General features: G+C 41.4%; 1 protein-coding gene across 4 annotated transcripts in view; it reads right to left on the bottom strand.

Annotated features, from left to right (window-relative positions):
• Window positions 1-1,149: 1,149 nt before the first annotated feature.
• mtus2b (microtubule associated tumor suppressor candidate 2b) overlaps window positions 1,150-21,483 on the bottom strand; it is a 42,168-nt gene continuing 21,834 nt past the window's right edge. The window contains exons 7-15 of one of the 4 annotated variants that reach the window (XM_039786912.1): window positions 18,788-18,984; window positions 9,992-10,058; window positions 8,252-8,466; window positions 7,782-7,887; window positions 6,533-6,606; window positions 6,331-6,429; window positions 5,382-5,501; window positions 5,036-5,136; window positions 1,150-3,939 (exon numbers count right to left, since the gene is read on the bottom strand). In XM_039786912.1, the coding sequence (XP_039642846.1) occupies window positions 3,714-3,939; window positions 5,036-5,136; window positions 5,382-5,501; window positions 6,331-6,429; window positions 6,533-6,606; window positions 7,782-7,887; window positions 8,252-8,466; window positions 9,992-10,058; window positions 18,788-18,984 (1,205 nt within the window). In that variant the 3' untranslated portion in view covers window positions 1,150-3,713. Of the gene's footprint in view, window positions 3,940-5,035; window positions 5,137-5,381; window positions 5,502-6,330; window positions 6,430-6,532; window positions 6,607-7,781; window positions 7,888-8,251; window positions 8,467-9,991; window positions 10,059-16,144; window positions 16,334-18,787; window positions 18,985-21,483 lie in introns of those variants that run through there. The other 3 variants (XM_039786922.1, XM_039786928.1, XM_039786937.1) reach the window with 3 other exon arrangements.

Raw genomic sequence — 21,483 nt, 5'->3', positions numbered from 1 at the left:
CCCTTGACTAGAGAATCAGTGCTTCTTCCAAAAGAAGAAGCCCGAGAGCTGACAACGCCAGTATCTTCTTATTACTAGCCGTACTATCGATCCTTCTTGACTACTATCAACACTCTTGGATAAAAGAAAATGACTGACGACAGCGTGCTCTGTGTTTACTAGGTCTAGAGAGATGTTCCGTCATTTCTGGTTTTCATTTTTTGGGCGACAATACAGATTAGCACCGCCTGCTGTTATGGAGACGTATTACGTCTCTCGCACGCGCAGAACGTACGCTCAGGTCGGTGTCACTTCGGTGTGTTCCGAGGCTTTTTTAAGAGGCGGGAGCCGACTGATCAGTCCGACTGCCTTTTCTGCCGACGTTCGGCGTCGGGTTGGTGTGTCAGAGCCTTAAAGCCCACCAAGTTAAACGTATTTTGAGCAGATTTCCTGTCTGGAGAAAAGAGTATATTATTATATCCCATTATTATAATAAAGCAATATTCCTTAAATGTATTTGTATATATTTGCTAACTGCACTGTGCTCTTTAAAATATTTATACATATTCTGTGCATCCAAATCATTTTATACAAAAGGATATCTTGCAAAGCAGACAGTTGAGCTGAGTGGTTATGTAAACATGAACAAAGGCTTAAATAAAAAAATTACAATCAATACAAAAACAAATTATGGCAGTTGCTTCCGCTCGATGACTCATAATTCTCCTCGACACCTGAGATTATTATCTACAATGAGAAATGAGGTAACAGCTTGCAGATTTGCGCAATTGTCTTATTCATTTCGACAAATTTGAGTTCTTTAACAAAGTCAAATTTGGTATTTTTTGTCTCAACAGGATTTTTTCTGCCAAAAGTCAATCAGATGTACAAATGGAGACGAATGTTTGGAAGCCGTAATACATTTCCCATCATATTTGCGCACAAGGTTTTCAAAATTTCAAAACAAAAAAGCATTGATAAGGTACACTTAAAGGGGCGATATGCAGTTTTCTATAGAGCTCCCCCTACAGCTTCAGAATAGATATTTGGCAGCTCCTAGTTTACTCGTGTCTGACTCCTCTCTCAGTCAGTCTGCCGTTTCCTCTTTCTCCGTTCCTCCGATAATGCTTTCCTAGCTTTCTGCTTCTTTTTTGCCGGCTCAGTCATGACAATAGCGTGAAAAACTCCATCGCTACCTTATTCTTATAGCTAGCCGGTTCCTGTATGTGTGCAGTGCCGTGGAGCAATTCGTTACATGGCGAGACCTGATATCACGCTTCCTGACACTGAGGCCGGCGGCTTGCTGGCCCAAAGTTGCAAGGGTGGTTTTTCCGCTCACAGGCGCTAGGGGGGAGCAAGACGACCACCATTCAACTAAAAAAAAAGTCATATAACCGTTCCAATGACTCCGAAGCTGTTCAGTTAAGGTAAATTAAGCTAGAAAAACTGCATAGTTCCCCTTTAAAGAAAGAGAAAGAAAAAGAAGTGTACCAATTCAACATAACTGACTTTTGATTTTGGATGTGTCCAGGTCAACACATTTTGACTGCAATGTCTGCATAAATGATGGCTGATTCTACAGCTCCTTAACTCCAGACATGACAGCTACAGTAACAGATGAACTGCTGCGTTTGATCATTTCCTCTTTGGTGGTTTCTACAGATCCTGCACTTTTGTGGGAAATAATTATGTTTTCCTTTCCCGACTGACCAGTGAGAGGCACCATTTGTCTGCAATTTCTTGGTTTCATTTGAATGAACCCTGGGCTGTTATTATTAGGAATAAGAGGCCACTTGTGTTGCCCCTTCACCCTTCTGCTCCATATAGTCACACTGTAGGTAATCCTAAAATAAAAGTCCTTACTGGAAGACAGAACATGCTGTAAAGAGAGCTATACATGTAGTTTTTACAAAATGATATGCAATACTATAGTTATACTGTGTTGGCAGTTCAATGGATTTATGAGTTGTTATAAGGGCTGCAACTAACGATTATTTTCATCGTCGATTAATCTGGCGATTGTTTTCTTGATTAATCGATTAGTTGTTTGGGTTACACTTTACTTGAAGGTATCTACATAAGAGTGTCATGAACGTGTCATAAACATTATAAACAAGTCATAAATGTTCATGACATAACGCTTCTTTTAGTAAGTGTCATTCGGTTTTTGTCATGACAAGTTATGGTTAGGGTTAGAGTTAGAGTTAGGGTTAGGGTTCATGTGTCACTCTTACCCGCAATTTCCACCACCTGCGGATCCGCTCCGATCGGCAGCCCTCCAGAGCAGATACGCAGAGCTTCTATTTTTTGACGGAGAGCTCCGCAGCAATTCAGCACACGGCAGATAGTGCGGGACAGGAAGTCGAGCACAGAAACAAAATAAAAACTCTGGTTGATTTTCAAAATAAAATACACCATGTTCACAGCGGATCATATTTCCCTGCACCACACCTTGAAAACGTCATAATGGGCGGAGACAGGCCTGAAGTCGACAGGTCAGCACAGAGTTGTTTCCCTCTACTCCTCTGGATGTTTTGTGGTTCTGTTTATAGAAACTACATCCTGTTATATCGCGCAATCGTACGTGATTTCGCGAGATCTCGTGGGTCCTCGTGACTTCAGCTTCCAGTTATGGCTGCAGCCGCTCCGCAACAAATCCGGACCTGGTGGGTGTTGAAGGACGGCGGAGCACGGAGCCGAGACGCAGCGGAGCCGACACACAGCCGTTCCGCAGTTGGTGGAAATTGCCTGTTACGTAGATACCTTCAAGTAAAGTGTTACCGTTGTTTGTTTGGTCAGAAAATGTCGATCGGTATTTCCCAAAGCCCAAGATGACATCCTCAAATGTCTTGTTTTGTCCATAACTCAAAGATGTTCAGTTTAATGTCACAGAGGAGAAAAGGAACTAGAACATATTCACATAACAATTAACAAATTAACAAAATAGTTCATAGTTGACAACTAATCGATTAATCGATCCAGTTCTTATGTTATGCTTATGCTCTATACGTTTCAGGTCTACACTGAGATCCAGTAGTTTAAGGAGAAATGTAGGATGGATGATTGAGGTTAAATGGGTAATCATTCATACACTCCTGATATATGAAATACTTCAACTACATGAAAAGGTTAACACACCCCAGAGAAGAATCCACACTTTGTAACTTACTGAAGGTAGTTTTGTGATTTTTTTTAAAACGTTTGCCTATGCCCTTGATAGACATTGCTGGTGGGAGAGAATGGACGGCAAAGGCGCTTCTTGTGTTCCTTGTTGCACTTTTGGATGTTTGCTATGTCTCGTACATCCATCATCCTGAGCGCTGGATGAGAAGGCGGTGATGTAGATTGGAGGCGGAAAAAACATGGAAATGAGGCACCGGGACTCTGATCCTGCTCTCTGAAGTCGACAATGACCGGGTCTTTAATCCGCTGCAGTATCACAGCACAGCACGTCTGTTTCGTTGGGGGCGTTCAGGTGTAATAGTGAAAGAGGAGGGCAGAGGATTCCCTTTTGAACAATAAGAGGTGTGATTAATACAATTCTTTAGGTCAGAGATTAAAAATCCTGGGGCTCGACTTTGGGAAATGCACCACATGGGTGAGCGGCATTTCCAAAAAGAAATGTGTCCGTCCATCTAGTGTAACATTCGACAAAGATAAAAAATAAATAAATAACAGGGCTTCCGATGCCAGATAAAAGAAAGCGTTTGATACAAGAGCTTCCACTGAGAGAGTCATTGATGGTAGGAGTGTGGGCGGGCTGGGGAGTGTGGGCGGGCCGGGGAGCCCGGGCCGGAGGAGGGTCGATGGATGGGGGAGGAGCTGGGGGACATGCGAGGGCTCAGCTCGCCGGTCTGAAGACGCCACAGCAGTTCCTCGTTAGTGCGACTCAGACGCTTCTTCTCGTTGCTCTCCTTCACCACGTTCACCTGCAGGTTGGCATTATCCTCAGAGAGTTGCCTGAGGAAGAAGAGGCACAGGGGAAAGGCAAGACATAAAGACCATGGACTAGCGCAGCATTCCTTTCAAAGGCAGAAGTCAAACATGTCAGGCTGCAAGGTTGTTACTATAAGTGCTATGGTACGGTGACCGACAGGGGCAAACATAGAAACGATGCAAAAAGAAAAGCACGCAAACTCCGAAAACAGAAACGATGCAAAAAGAAAAGCACACAATCCCTGAAAACAAATGCAATAAAAAAACGCTGCATCCAGATTACACAGCGGAAGTTCTCCGGGCCTCTAGGGGGAGCGCTAAGTAGAACAGCTTTTTCTTAATTTGCTTGCGTTTTGTCTATTTGCGTGTGTTTCACTAAGTTGCAGTGCGATTACCCCTGTCGGCCACCGTACTATGGCGCATCATGCCAACTTATAATCATAATGAATCATATTTCTGTATATCAGTGTCTCTGTGTCCCAACCAGCAGCAGCAGATGGTTGCCTACCAAGAGCCAGGTTCTGTCTGATGTTCGGACCAAATGCTTGCTCATGGGAAGAAATTGTTGGGTCTTTGGAAATGATGTGTGTGGTCTAGACCTACTCTATCTGTATCCTGTTGATATTTAACAATATAAATAAAATTGAATTGAAGGTGGTAGTTTTAATATCTGTCCGTTACAGGGATCCTGCTTCGGGGAAAAAAAAAAACATTTTCCTCTACTGCTGTATTTACCTAAAATTGTTCTCTCTATGTGCGTTGTACTTTGATATTAGGACTATTTTGTATTTATATTATATTCTGTGAAATTGATTGGTGTGAATTGCATATTGACACAAATTGTCATGCCAAGGTCATGTTCATTATAATGTATATAATTAATTCTAACAAATGCATTCATTCATTCAATTATTCATACCATACATAGTACGTAATATATCTAGAAAATCACAAGGTTGTATTTTTATTTTGACAAATAAATTTTTATAGGATTAATCACTTTGGCAGCACAACTAAAGGTTTTAATATCCTCTTTTCAACATGCCCTTAAGTACATTCACTTCTACTGGGGTGAGCTAGGTTTTAAATGTGCACTAGTATGCATCTAAACTTCTCTGACCTGGACACAGCAAGGTTCTTGTCTATTCTTTCCTTCAGGTCCTCGTTCTGCTGCTGTAACACTTGTAGTCTCTCCTCCAGGTACACATTCTTTTCAGCCTGCTCAAAAACCCCAGAGAAAAGGTGCACAACATTAAATTCTTCAAATGATGTATGACATTATATTACAAGTAAAACAAGCACTATCATAACTGATATGGGTTTACAAAGGAGACATTTTCCTATAAAATACTGGGGTTGCATACTGTCGGCCTGCATATTTGATGCTGTCATTAGCTTACACTAGATGTTAGGGGTTATTGGGAATTTGAAAGTAAATTGAACCAAAGCAGAAAGTTGAAGCCTACTATTTTCTCCAGTTCTGATATCTTCAGTTCCTGTTGATGGATTTGTTGATTCTTCATCTCCAGAACTTCTTTCAGACTCTTCAGGTCCTCATCAATGTGTTTATACGGTGCCAACGCATCCTGGCAGGAGCAGATAACACGAGTGAAAACCACTACAACACCAACAAGTTTTCACCTAAGCAGACAACGTATCGTCCTGGTCGGAGCCAGACGTTGTAAACATTCTGTGGGGAAGGTCTGGGGGCAAGCTCCATTTACAGCAGCGCCCCACAAAAAAAAAAAAAAAAAAAACACCCTTTTTTTTTTTTTTTTTTTTTTTTTTTTTTTCCCTTTTTTTTTTTTTTCAAAACCACCCCCCCACATATTTTGTTTTCACTTTCTGTGTCGGATGTTACTATATTTAACCCTTGTGTTTTGCTCCCGGGTCAAAAACTTTTGTCGACACCAACTTACTACCACTAGTTTTACACTACTTTTGGAGGATTCATGTGCAATTATACCTAATATTTGAGTTAAAAAAACTGAAATTATTAATTATTTTGACTAATAGTCAAGATCAGAGGAGCGGATGTTGAGCGGATGAGTTTAGTCAGGATACTGATTTGAAACCATTTCTATTTTCACCCGAAATTCAATGAAAGTGATCAATTATATTTGCAAAGAGCGTTATATGGAATCCATCCTTTTTTGTGGTAATTTGGTTAAAAAGAAACCCATATTTCTGATATAGATATTTTTAAAAGGGGTCAAATTTGACCCGAGGACAACAGGAGGGTTAAGTTAGATAACATAGGTAGGTTAGGATTTTGGGATAAACAGTATTACTGATCCTGAAACCTATATTCACAGAATGATTGGCGATAATTCCCCAGTAATAGAACTGTGGCTGGAGCCCCAGTAGCCACCATCCTTGCTCCGCCCCTGCTGTACCGTATCATGCAGCAGTTACCACAATCTGCTCATCTGTGCTCTTGCGCAGAGCTTCTTCAAAGCGCTTGGCTCGATCTCTGAGGCTGCGGTTCTGAAACGTCAGCGTGTCCACCTGATCCTGGTGACCACACAGATATTAACGCGTTCATTACCGTCACTGACTACAAAATGTATCATTCCGTGTATCTGTATAAAAAAATAAAAAAAGGATAACCGTTTACCTGCAGTGACAGTCTGATCTTTTCAAACTCTTCTTCCAGAGACTTGGTCTGCTGTTCATGGGCCATCTTCAGATCTGACACAGGAAATATCAAATCATTACTCCATCAGCAGAGAGAGTCCGGACAGGAGAGCAACAGGTTTTGAAACGTGGTGCTTACTCTGGAGCTGCAGAGTAACCGATTAGTTGTCAACTATTTTAAAATTGATTAATAAGGTTTTAGTCATTTTTTGAAAAAAAATGTAATCATTCTCTGATTCCAGTTTCTTAAACGTGAATATTTTCTAGTTTCTTCTCTCCTCTGTGAGAGTAGGGTTGGGCATCGTTTGGATTTTAACAATTCTGATTCCAATTGTGATTCTTCCTTTCGATTCCAGTTGTTATTGATTCTTGATTCCGATTCTGTGAGGGGTGGAGTTGAAACGGGTCACATGCTTATTTCACAAATAAGAGGAAAGTTTTACTTTGATTCAATGATGGGTTGCAGTTTTACCGGGCTTTTTCAACGTAAAATAAAGCCACACTATAATAAAACCAAAACTTGCGCATGATAAATTTGGAACCCATGATCAGATTTGAAACCAAATCCTCCAAACGATTCCAATAAAGAAACGATTCTACTGTAATCGTAATTTTTGAAACGATTCCAAGTAGGGAAGGGTTCTCGATGCCCAACCCTATGTGACAGTAAACTGAATATCTTTGAGTTGTGGACAAAACCGGGATTGCTCCGTTGCCACTGAAAATTCGGCCGGATATAACTCTTTTTAGGCCGGATGTCCGTCACCTTCCTCTTCCTTTGTGTTGGTGTTCTAAACTCCGGTGGATTTCTGAAGACTATGGTTAACTGCTCCTCAGATCTCTGCAGGGTAAATCCAGACAGCTAGCTAGACTATCTGTCCAATCTGAGTTTTCTGTTGCACGACTAAAACTACACGTACACATGTTCCACCAAAACAAGTTCCTTCCCGAGGCTATTTTGTAGCGGCACCGTGGCTCCGTCCAGCTTCTTTGTTTTTTTTCTCCCATCCCGGAATGCTGTGTGGAATAGCCAGACCCTCCTCCGCAGCGCTGTGGAGGAAGGTCTGCCAATGCGAGACTAGAGGACGCCGTCTTGGACTTTGGGAAACACTGATCGACATTTTTCACGGTTTTTGGTATGGACCAAACAACTAACCGGTTCATCCAAAAAAATCAACTGACAGATTAATCGACTATGAAAATAATGGTTGGTTGCAGCCCCAGCTTACTCTTCACGGTCCTGGCATGCTCCTCCTGCAGAGTGGCCAGCGTGTCATCGTGAGCCGTCTCCATCTCCATCAGGGCAGCCTCCTGGTTCTCACTCATCTCCTCAATCTGGACACGGTACATGAGAAATGATCTTTTTTGTTATTTAGGCAAATGGACCATTTCAGGGACATCACATCTTCACTTCTTATACAGATAGAAGACACTTTATTCATCCCCAGGGACATTCGAGTATTCAGCAGCTCATACATAAACACACACATTTTCATACACAACACAACCATTCCCTATAATAAATAAAATGCAAATGCATACACAAGAGAGTTTAAAAACAGGATAAGAGAAGCATAACTAAATCAGATGAGGAATAAACTGGCTGGCTTATATCCAGTCTTTTCCTTTAAAAACACAGACACACAGAGACACACACACACACACACACACACACACACACACACACACACACACAGACCTGTTCTTGCTGTTTGACCCGTAGTTCCTCCAGCTCGGCCCGTTGCTGGGCCTGCAGGCTCTCGGTCTGGGCCACGTGCTGCGCCTTCAGCCGCTCCTCCAGCACTCCCAGCTCCCTCTGCTGCTGAGCCCGCAATCCCTGCAGCTCAGCCTTGAAACGACGCTCCAGTTCCTCCTTCTCCTGCTGCAGTTGCTCCCAGTGTGCAACACTGAAAGCTAGGACACAACGTAGAGCTTTAGTTTGTTTCTCTAGATCCAAATTAAGGTCATCTACTAACTGAAAAAGCAGCAACTTTGTTTTACTGTAAGAAGATACACCAAAGTTAATTAACACTTAGCATCCTTTTTATTATTTGATTTGTATTATTATTTTTGCATTGTAATGTCTGGATGTTAAAACTTGTTTTTGTTAAATAACCCAAGTAGAGTGTTGCATTGTAAACTCCATGTGTTTATTTGGTTACACTTTACTTGAAGGTATCTACATAAGAGTGACATGACACTGTCATGAACATGTCATAAACATTATTAACAAGTCAAAAATGTTTATGACATAATGCTTCTTTTAGTCTTTGTCATGACAAGTTATGGTTAAGGTTAGAGTTAGAGTTAGGGTTCATGTGTCATGACTGTGTCATGTGTTCATGACAGTGTCATGTCACTCTTATGCAGATACCTTCAAGTAAAGTGTTAGTTTTTTTTCTAACCTTTCTAAATTTTCTTTTTGCTCATTTATTTAAAGACTGAGAAAAAAAACTATTAAATGAAAAGCTTTTGTTGATTATTGCGACACTCATTTCCTAGAACTCAGCATTAAGAAAACTAAAGAATTAGTAATTGATTACAGGAGAAATAAGAGGACAACTGAGGCAGTGGAAATCAAAGGTTCAGTAATAGAAAGAGTGAACACATTTGGGCATTGTTTTTAATGATAGGCTAACATGGTCATTATTATTGATGAAAAAATTAAGTCCACGTGTATACTGTATGAGGACGTTGAAGTCCTTTAAGGTGAATACTGATGTGGTGAGAATGTTTTTTATGTCAGTGATAGGTAGTGTTTGGAGTTACTGTGTGGTGGGTTGGGGTGGGAATGCTGGGATAACCGAGAAGGCCAGGACTGATAGAGTGACTAAAAGGGCTGGAAAAATGGTGGGACAGTTAAATACAGTGGATCAAGTATATGACGACCGTCTGGCAAAAATGACACAGAAAATAACGAGGGACACTTCATGGTAATTTGACTGACAGAGTTATGGAACATAGTGGTATGCTAAGGCCTCCTGTGACACGAACTAAGCGGTATGCTCTCTCTTTTATACCTCAGACTATCAGACAGCACAACAAGCACTTTAAACGTACATTTTGTAATTTCTGTACTGTATTTATGTATTGTATTGTATATTGTATGTATTGTATTGTATTTATGCTCTATTTTTTATGGCCATTAAGCGGGTATGAGCACTGTAATTTCTATTTTTATGGATGAAATAAACTTGACTTGACCTCCTAAAGCAGTCAGAGCTTGTTCTAAAGTTAGCTATGAAACAATGACAACAGGGCAGCATTTGTACGGCCTCTGGTATACAGTGTTTGATCTGACTAAAACCAGACTTCTGTTGAAAGAGTGGATTCCCAGTCACCATCTCCTACCGTCCTTGTGGGAGTATACCGTATACATAATACATGATATGCAGAAAGCAGTGAGTGACTCGTCCCTGTCACGCTGTAGCCCACTTACCCACTTCATCCCTGATTCTGGCGAGCTCCAGGGACAATTCCCTCTCCTTCACAACGGCACTCTCACTCTGAAAGGCAAACACATACATGTACAGCAGTGAACACCTCTGAACTGTACAAATGGATGGAATACACCTACTGTACAGTACATACCACTGTAAGCCTGAAAGCCTTGAAATTTGTTTTATGATTATTCTCTTAGTGCAATGTTTCCAATCGCACATGTACATCTTCGGTCCATCCAAGAGTGTTGGGAAGGGCTGGGGGAGGGGGAGGGGGGGTCCTCAGTTGTGTGTTTTTTGCTTTTTGGTGGTATTTCTTAAAGGAGAAATCTGGCGTAAAATGAACCTAAAGGTTAATAACACGTGTACCGAGTCGACCGTTCTCTGGGATATGTTTTCATGCTAATCGAATGCTAATTAGCTTATAACGCTAGTCGTTGGGGCACGGGTAAAGTAAAAAGAAATCACTATTTCTCAAAATAGCACCACACTTCCACGGTAGCATAATGAGGGTCCCTAGATGTTAACCAAAGCATTGAGCGTGAACGGTACTGTCTTTCTAAACTATCTTTTTAATAAACTGTCTGTACACTTACAAAGTTGTCAATGCCCACACATGTAGGGACCCTCATTATGCTACCGTGGGAGTGTGGTGCTATTTTGAGCCTTGCTAGTGGTATAGAAATAGCCATTTCTTTTTACTTTACCCGTGGCCAGACAACTAGCGTTACAAGGTTTACGGTTTGCGCTAAAACTGGTCACATTCGATTAGCATGAAAACATATCCCAGAGAACGGTTGACTCGGTACACATGTGTTCATTTTGCGCCGGATTTGTCCTTTAATCTGTATTTGGGGAATATTGTTTTTTTTATATTTGTAAGTAAATGTGAATAATGTGAAAAACTAAATAATGACGATCATAAAAAAAGAAATTAATATTACGATACAGTGCTTACAGTTGCTGGTCTGTTTTAGTATTTCTGTCTTTCATGTGTTAATCATGAAAGCTGAGTGACCTTGCAAAGAACACAGGATGGGGTCAGAGAGCATTATATGGAGGAGATGCCGGACATGACCAGAGATAAGAAGAAAAGCTACTGACTGCATGAACCGAATAACTAACTCGACTCCCAACTCCTTTAAAAAGACACTGTTGTGAACACATCTTCAGTCATTTTCTGTACTTGCTGTGAGTGCTGTAAACAGACTCTACCTGCTGCAAGTAAATTAACTTTTAAGAGATCTCCAGTGATTTTGTCCATTCTTTGATAAATAATTATCCTAACAGTACTCGCCAATTACCGATACTAGCATTTTAGGCAGTATCGGAGGCATTTTCTGATACTGGTATCGGTATGGGAACAACTCTACACATTTTAGAATAAAAAGTCATCATATACAGCATTTGCTCAGACCCTCTCCAGTATCCACTGGGGACTCGTAATATGGGACACTCTCAGAGCGCCTCTTACTCACAAAGGAACACACCAGACAGGTCAATGGCTATTGATCACAACACCAAAGATGCAGTAAGAAAGCTACGCACACTGTCGCTCTGAGACAAATCAGAGATCACAAAGCAGTGCGTACGAGAGACAAAGAAAGAGAGTGACAGAGGGCAGTGGGTGAAATATGTATGAGATAGTATACAGCATGTCTCGGCAGTGATGATGTCACCCTCTAAGAGCTTTTTACTTGGAACATGCAGTCACACGGAACATGAGTTCATATGACCTCATGAGGGATGAAGGATAGTCAGCAGCTTTCTTTCATTTCTTCCTCTTCAGCTTCACCTCTGCTCCTCACCATCATTTCCTCTGTCCTGCCCTAACACCTTCCCCCCGTCCCCCTACTTAGTTCTCCAGGGAGTTATGTGACATGCATTCTAATTTTTCCATCTGATATTCAGCCCTCACTGAGGCAGAATAATCCATGTTTAGGGCTGCAACTAGTGATTGTTTGCATTATCGATTACGCTGTTGATTATTTTTGTGTTTCTTTGATCAATTGTTAGGTCTGTAACATAATAATATAGTGAAAAATGCTCATCACAATTGATTTGCCCGACTAAAAGTCCACAACATGAGGTTATTCTGCGTACAATGATATAAAACAGAGAAAACAATCAAATTTTAATATTTGAGAAGCTGGAACCAGCTAATATTTGACATTTTTCCTTGATGCATCCCAAATGACTAATGGGTCTATCTCTTTCTATAGGAGTAGGGTTGGGAATCGAGAACCGATTCCTACTTGACATCGTTTGGAAGATTGGGTTTCAAATCTGATCACGGGTTCCAAATTTAATATGCGCAAGTTTTGGTTTCCGTAGTGGCCAGGCGCTTGTTGTGTTGCAGCCTTGGAGCACAGTAAGCGGTGCTCTAGTGTGACTTTATTTTACATTGAAAAAGCCCTGTCAAACTGCAACCCACCTTTGAATCAAAATAAAACTTTCCTCTTATTTATGAAGTAAACATGTGACACATTTCAACTCCACCACTCAAAGAATCAGAATCGAGAATCGAAAGGAAGAATCGCAATTGGAATCAGAATCGTTAAAATCCAAACAATGCCCAACCCTATATAGGAGGAGCCAGACGTAAACATTCGGGGCTCAGCCCAAATCTGGGGGAGGTCTGGAAGCATGCTCCATTTACGGCAGCTATGTGCACTATTTTTCAAGCCATTTGATAATAAAATGCAAAAAAAAAATCTGTCCATCATTTGGGAAAACCATGAAAGTTGCAAAGAAAAAGAATCATCCAGTAAAGCATACATCCTATTTTGTATGTTTGTTGTCTTCATCATTCTGAAACCAAAATACAACAAATGTTGTATGACTAGTTTTCACTCCTGCCACCTAAAAAGGGGTGCAATTGTCTGATGTATATAGGTACTGTAGGGTAGGAATTAGGAAACAGCATAACTAATCTTGAAACCTATTTTTAGCAGAGTTCACAGAATGAATGGCAATATTTCCCCAGTAAAAGAACCTTTTCTCCATTGATTTGCTCGTCCAGTCAGAAGCTATGTTTCCATGCACATGTTTTTATCCAAATTAAGTGATATCGAATGAAAAATGCTTTATGGAAACAGTAAAATTTGATTTTATCTTGATCGATATACGGCTTATGCGATAAACGCTGATGGAAACGTTATTTGCCGAATAAATAATGAATTGCAATTAAGTTTTAGGTCATTTTATGGTTGCAACCCGCAATAAAACGAAGAAGAAGAAGTTTCAGTTAATTTCCGTCCCAGTATTTCCGCTCTCTTTGCACACATGGCGGGTGTCAACAAAGACAGATGTAAGTGGACGAACGAGGAGACGAGGGACTTTTTGAATTTAATTTACAAGCAAAATATAACGGCTATTTTAGATAGCAAAAATCTAAGAAATGCCATCATTTATCAGGAACTCGCGAAGGAAATGGCCAACAAAGGTTACGACAAGCCGTGGGACATCCTCCGGAGTAAATGGCGATACATGTCATTTGTTGGTAGATGGCGCGATCCATTTTGTCTAGAAAAACTTTGTTCGCAAATGTTTGCTTGAATGTTGTGCGATTCAGTGTGAAAATGAATGGAAACACCTTAAAATGTCTCAAATCAATTTGATATACCAATTTGACCGCAAAACAGCATGTGACGTCATTACGCACAGGTTTTTATTCGCTTTTAAAGTGCCCATATTATGAAAAAATCACTTTTTCTGGGATTTGGGGTGTTCTTTTGTGTCTCTGGTGCAGAGATGGCAAAGTACTCTTCTTGTGTACATATTTGTAAAATATCTGTAAGTATATTTATTTTTTTTGTAGTTTATTTTACTCTCAGTTTATTCCAGATTTTATTATGTAATTTGCTTTTTGGGTGTTAATTAAAAAACATATATTCCTTCTTTAGTTTTGTATATTGTTGCGTTTTAGGTTAACTTTCTGGTTTTTTTTCAACCTACCTTTGTCTTCTCCTTTCTTATTCCATCTATCATACTTTTTTCACCTCTTTATCTTTTATATGTTGGGGGGGGAGGAGAGGAGCAGTCTGATTACCCGCTTTAAAACTCCTGTTTTCATAGTTGACACATCACGTAGTAAACATTTCATCATCTGCTTATGTTTGTAATCCCCTGTGTCTTCTTGCTAATAACAACTGTTCCGCTTTGAGGTATTTGACCGTTTTCACGCCTCCTTGACATTCTGAACTACGGAATATCAGACTGAACATTCTAAGCAATCACTTGTCAGAAATTGGCATCAGCCAATGAGATTGTTTAGAATCAAATATCCCCCTTGACTTTCAAGATTGGTTGCTGATGAAAAGGAAATGACCATATGTGTATGTGAGATGACAGAACCATCACCAGGCATCACCAAAAGTGTGGGTGTTAAACCACATCCCCACGGTACGCCCTGTCCGCTATTCTCCATTACACCTGTTGTACAAAACTAAAGTAACGAGCCAATTTTTTAAAATGTAAGGAGTAGAAAGTACCGATATTTGTGTTAAAATGTAAGGAGTAAAAGTAAAAAGTCGCCACAAAAAGAAGTAGTAAAGTAAAGTAGAAATATCCGAAAAATCTACTTAAGTACAGTAACGAAGTATTTGTACTTCGTTACTTCCCATCTCTGCTCTGGTGCTTCCACACACATACAAACTTTGAAAAAAATCCATCCATGCTGTTTTGAGTGAGATACGGTTTCTGAATGTGTCCTGCTTTCAGTCTCCTAGTGAGCTGTTCAAAATCGGCGTCAAAATGTGACGTCACAGTCCGAAATGAGCTGGCTAACCACAACCGTTAGCTCGTAGCGTTAGCATTAGCATGCTAACGCTAATGCTAACGCTAGCATGCTACATCGTTCTCAATAGCAAAGCACTGCTACAACACACACAAGTTCACCATAATCTACAAAAGAACTACTTACATGTGTGCCCTCATTTAGAAGTCTCCCAGCTAATCCTGCCTTGTAACTGACTGAAGTTGGAGAAACAGGCTTTCTTTTACTGTCTCTAGAGTTAGCTAGCTGACATGCTCTACATCTGAACTACTGAGATAGTAGTGAAGAAGAAGATGAAAAGAGGTCTCACTCTGTAGCTAAAACAGAAACCAGGTGAATAGAGGATCTGCAGCAGTGAGAGAGAGCTGTGCAGTACAACAAAAATATGGTGTTTTTTGAAAATTAAACCTATTCTGGTACAACCTTAAAATACAGTTATGAACCTGAAAATGAGCATAATATGGGCGCTTTAAGCCATTGGATGGAAACACACTTTCACCAGCTTTATTCGCATGAGTTTTTTTTACCGAACTTCAGATAATTAGATTGACAAGTGGATGGAAACTTAGCTAGAGAGACTGAGGCGAAATGACACAAAGTTGAAGGTATTGTAAAACCCTAAAAGATTCGGAGCTTTTGACAAAACACTCAGGGCTGAAGCCACAGAACAGAAACCCATTTTAGCACTGTCCATTTTACCTTCTGGAAAAGAATAAACATGAGTATTTATAGGAAGGGTGCTCAAATTCGAGGAAATACTGTAATGAGTTAATGAACCTCTCCAAAGTCTGCACCCATGTAATCAGTCCAGCGTCAGTGGGACCATGGCAACCTGCTAATGTGCAGCTGCTTTCTGGTTTGGACTTCTACAGAGATTCAGACTCAGATGAACACACAGGAAGCTGCCACGAAAAGGAAAACCAAACACGTGATATCTTGAAGATGAGAAACTCAGCAACATCGGGTAAACAACTTACACATCCTAAGCCAAAGTTCTCCTATACAGTCAATGGCATGTAATAATCACCACGAATTACACCTGCGTACTGTACATACAGCGAGGACAAAATCTACAAAGTAAAATAAAAACGACAAGTGTAAGAATATAGCATACCAGCAACAACATGTTTATGTAATGTCCCTGCAAACTCTGAGAGAAAAGAAAGAGGGACAGTGCGCCAGACAAGCCTGCTTTGACTCAGCATAATCATGCCCAGCTCTCTCCACCAGCTCTGTTTCTATGGAAACGAGTAAATGTAATGCTCTTATGGCCCCCCACACACACATTAAACACACACATGCGCACAACCACATATATAGAAAGGAATCCTAGGTGCTGAAACAAGCCTGCAGAAGAGATACAGTCTATCTTTACCGTTCGGTCCAGAAAGCACAGAGGGAGGAAATGGAGCCTACAGCAGCAATGGCCCATACCAGGCTAGGAGACAGCAGCATCCCTGAGCCCACTCAGAGAGGCGGCAGTGACAGATGCGAGAGCCAGAAAGATACAGAAAGAGAGACAGAGGGGGAGGGAGCCAGGCAAAGGGAGGAGAGGGGAGGAGAGATGGAAAGACTGAAGCCTCACCTCGTTTCCTGGTTTTTGCGACCGGTGTTTATCCCTGCTGGAACAAAGACTGCCAGCCCCAGCCCAGCCCAGCTCTGCCTGCCCCCCCCTCCAAACCCCCACCAACACGCCCCGTATCACATTCACACGCATGGCAGCGAGCGACACACACACACACACACACACACACACACATATATACACACACACACGTGCGGTCTTTTGCATCTTTGAGTAAAAAACAAAGAGTGGAGCAGGAGAAGATGGGGGAGGGAGATGATCAATAACTGGCCAATTATCTGCTCTGTTACTCTGCTCAGAGAAAATAGCTGCATGCAGGCATTTTATAGAACACACATATGCCTAATATAACACAATGACTCTAGATAGCTCTGACTGGAGAAACTATGCCAAAATTGCAGCTTTGGATGTTAAGTTTCTTGCAACAAATCCAACTGCCCAATATAGATCAATTAATATACAATGTGAAGCAATTTAAAATCTGGTGATGTCCATGCAAACGGACATTAGTCGTTTTCTCCATTTCTCATACACACATCAAACCTTCTAAAGCCTTATTAGCCGACGTTGTCGCTGCTTGTACACATCTTAAAATCCAGATCAGAGACGTGTATGAGCAGTAATGAGCAGGGCTGTGGTGCAGGAGGACAGGGTAGAGGGAGGAGGTTCATGGAGGAAAGATCTGAGCCTCAGCAGAGGCGGAGCCAGACTTTGTAAACATTCGGGGCTCAGCCGAAACCTAGGGGGGGGGTCAGGGCCCATGCTCCCCATGTTCCCCTGGGGACTGAGCACTATTTTTCATTCAGTTTGATTATAGAATGCTTAACAATCTGTACACCATTTGGTAAAAACATGATAGTTGCCAAGGAAAAAAGTCAACAACTGTCTTTATCATTCTGAAATCAGAACACAACAAATGTTGAGGATGGATAATGTTCACTCCTGCCACCTAAAAAGAGGCAAACATGGTCCGATGATACTATTTTTACATTGCATAACATAGTGTAGGAATTTGGCATAAACAGCGTTACTAATCTTGGATACTATTTTTGTTACATTATGCTGGAGAAGAATGTTTAGCTGAAAAGTCTGCTACACTTGAATTCCTCATAATAATCTGGGATGCTTTAACTGCAAATTAAGAATCCTCATCAGTGCCAAGTAAATTTGGTCTTTAATACTCTGAATTGACTAATAGGTTAACAGAAGAAAATTTCCTAAAGTATTTTAGATTTCTTTAAAAAACCTTAAATAATGTGGGGCTTTAAAAAAAACATTCGGGCCCCAGAAGACCCCCACACACACACACACACACACACACACACACACACTCCTCCCTCCCCCCCTTCCCTAAGCCTCAGCTATCACAACAGAAATAAAATAATATTAAATACCTTAAATATCTTTATAAATGAATATTTAAGGCTGGCCATCAAGTTCACTTGTAGTTTACATCTGAAAATCCCTTACAGTGCCATTTTGGCATAATCAGTGATTGAAAACCCAATTCAAGGAAGATTTTTAAACAGATATATATCTCAGAGGCACATATTTCATAAGTCTTCCACCCATCAGACCTTAGTGAATACTCTGCCCGTGAGACAATCAATCTCACTAAAAGCACAGCGAGGCCCAGGCAGGCCTCTCATTTATCATCTCCCACCCGTGGGTGGGGCTGGGCAATGGATGAAATGCAAGCAGAGGACCAGGAAAGAGCAAGAAACAAGCGCTTAATCAAGGTTGGAGAAGCAGAGCACACTCAGTGTGCAAACAAACTGATGGGGATTGTGACACCACTGGCAGTGATTGTCTTACACAGCAGGAGACTACGCATGAGACACATTAACCCTGCTAATTGCAATAAATACCAAAGGTGTTTAGATCCCATTGAGTCAACCATCCAGCAGCTGTAGGGCTGACCCAAAATGAACTGCCACGCAGCTTTATCAAATCCATGTATATTACACTTGGATGTATAGAAAGTCATAATGCATTTCCTTTAGTTTAAACCACTGGAAATCACTTTGGAATCCCTCAGTATTTCCCCACACCTTCCTCACACCAATGAGTGACAACTCCTGCTGATTCAGAGTTAATCCAAACATATTCAAAAAGCCACAACAATCAGGTTTTGAAGCAAGTGACTGGCTTTGTGAACAAAGTAATGCTGACAACAAAAGCCAGATGCTGCAGGTGTCATTTGCACTTTGTAGTTGCATTCTGAAACGCGCAACAGCTGTCAGAGCTTCCTTAAACAGAGCTTAAAAAGGGGATTAGAATGGGATGTGACACCTGCTGCAGCAGCCCTGCTTTACAAGTTAGGCTGAAAGAATTTGGACTTTAAACCCTTTGTGGGGCTCTCAAATTGGCAGCAAGACCCAGTTTGTGTTCCTGTCAGCCCTGCTGAGGTCTCCGAGCTCTGCTGTTGCCTACCTTGTGACAGAAGTGCTGGGTAGTGATGCTGAAAACGTCCAGGCACAGGGAGGCCTTCTTTAACTGGGCCTGAAGGCTCTGCAGCTGAAGGTCCTGCTGCTCACAGCGTTCCCGCAGCTGCTGGATCAGAGCCCGGTCCAACTCCTGGGCCCGTTCAGTCCCAACAACACCAGGAACTACTGCTGTCCGCCCACCAACTATAGAAACACAAAGCAAGACGCACAAAACATACTGAGATATTTTCACTTATAACCGACTTAATTAAATATGGACACCACCGTTATAATATGGAAACACGAGTAGATAATATGTATAAGCAGTTCAGTTCAATTTTATTTATATAGCACGTTTTATTTATAGCCGGTGTAATGTGGTCGCACTTTTTGGTCCCGGTTAAAAGTTGAGCTGCTGTGTTCTGGACTAACTGTAACCGAAGAAGGGATGACTGATCCAATCCAACATACAAAGAGTTACAGTAATCTTAACGGGACGTAATAAATGCATGTATGACTTTTTCAAAGTCTTTGCGTAGCAGGTAAGGCTTGACCTTAGACAAAAGTCTCAGCTGGAAGAAACTGGTTTTAACAACAGAACTATTGAGACAGAGAACATTCTGATCCAACCAAATTTTGATATCACTCAAGCAGTTCAACAAAGGCTGGACAGTGTCCTTCTCATTGTTTTTTACAGGCAAATAGATTTGTACATCGTCTGCAAAACAGTGGAAAGAAAGGTTTTGTTTTTTTAAAATGGACCCTAAGCAGTAATCAATCTTTTCCTCTGACTTATTTGCACCAGCAAGTGGAGAACCAGAGCACAACACTGGAGCTGAAGATCTTTGCCCGACTCCGACGGGACCCAACGGTACCCAACAGGACCCGACGGGTTCGGTCTTAATTTCTATCATTTTACACGGGCTCGGGCCGGGCTCGGGCCGGGCTCGGGCCGGGCTCGGGCTTGCGCTCCAGGTTGCGCGGTAAATGAGTGGTCAGGTGATGTGTTTTGATTAGCGCGAAAATGGATGCTGAGGAGGTGAAACAGAGGCTGGCCTCTGGAGGACTTATTTTATTTCTTTGTTCCAACTTCCAAGTGGCCTATAGCCTACGTTAGTCATGAATAAATGATGTTAACATTTTTTTATAAATGACTCATTCTTGACAAAAGGCAAAAGAGCTGTGTGCGTGTGCACATTTGAATACTGTCGGGCTGTAAACGGGTTCGGGCTTTTAAAAAGCTGTCAATCAAAATGTACTTGTCGGGCTCGGGCCTCGTCAGGCCTAACGTTTAACAGCTCTACACAACCCAAACATTACAAACTGGATAGTCTCGCATTGCCAGACCTTCCTCCACAGCTCTGCGGAGGAGGGTCTGGCTAGTCCACACAGCATTCCGGGATGGGCGGCGCTAAGCGCCGGACAGAGCCATGGTGCCTCTGCAAAATAGCCTCGGGAAGGAACTAGTTTTGGTGGAACATGTGTATGTTCAAAAGTTGTTTTAGTCATGCAACAGAAAACTCAGATTGGACAGATAATCTAGCTACTCTAGCTTTGACATATATTATATAATGAATAAGAAAAAAAACAACAGCTCAATCTAGAGCTGCAACTTAATCTGTGGATTATTTTCTTGATTAATCGATTAATTGTTTGGTCTATAAAATGTCAGAAAATGGTGAAAAATGTCGATCAGTGTTTTCCAAAGCCTAGGATGAAGTTCTCAAATGTCTGTTTCGTTCACAACTCAAAAATATTGACTTTACTGTCACAGAGGCGTGAATAAACTAGAAAATATTCACATTTAAGAAACTGGAATCAGAGAATTTGAACGCTTCTATAGCTAAATTACACTGCAGAGAATATTAGCAGTTTGGTTTGCTCACACACAAACAACAAGTCCTGATTGGTTGGAACCGCAGTGGTTTTTATCCTCCCACATGGTCTTACTGTTACTCAAGTCTTGTCAATGCTCAGACCAATCAGCCGCAGTTTCCTCTCTCCCCTGGAAACACTCATAGTGGGAAACCACAGTATGAGCACATCATGTGTTCAGTATGGGAACCTTTATAGGTACAGGTGGTACCTGAACTCTAGGCAGCTGTTCTTCGCTCGGTCTGCTCTCTGAGGAAAGGACAGAATGCTGACTTGTGACTGTGTGGTAATCTGGCCCAGCAGGATTGCCACTAAAGGAGCCATCCCAGCATTACAGCTCCTGGAGCTTGTTTCTATGACAACAGCAGGCTGCCATGGGTCTTGTAACGAAGTGTGCAGTGAGAGCAAGAGGGACAGACAGAGAGAGGGACCGTGAATTTTAAAGGTACAGTAGAAGCTGATCATGCTGCTCTATAGACTGCCGCTTTCTCCCTTTGTACCACTTTGGATCAAACCAAGCAAACAGTTTCATGCATGACACAATATCATGCATATTGTCGATGTCGGGTGGAAACCTTGTATGTCCAAAGCCATTCAAAACCATCCTTTTTCAGGAAAAAAGGCTCATTTGAAAACACAGCTATTAACCTCAGACAAAGTCAGACAAAATCACCTCCTCCCTGACCGACAGACAGATGTAAACGGTGACCAATAGCATTGATTTATGAAAAACAATTGAAGTTTTGAAAATATGGAGCACGATATATGCATACAGTATTTGTTTGCGCATGCGCGCGCACACAAGCACACACACACACACACACACAC

The sequence above is a fragment of the Perca fluviatilis genome, chromosome 2, assembly GCF_010015445.1.
Source record: "Perca fluviatilis chromosome 2, GENO_Pfluv_1.0, whole genome shotgun sequence".
Taxonomy (NCBI): domain Eukaryota; kingdom Metazoa; phylum Chordata; class Actinopteri; order Perciformes; family Percidae; genus Perca; species Perca fluviatilis.
The sequence above is the reverse complement of the archived record's forward strand: the minus strand, read 5'-3'. Positions and strand labels throughout refer to the sequence as shown.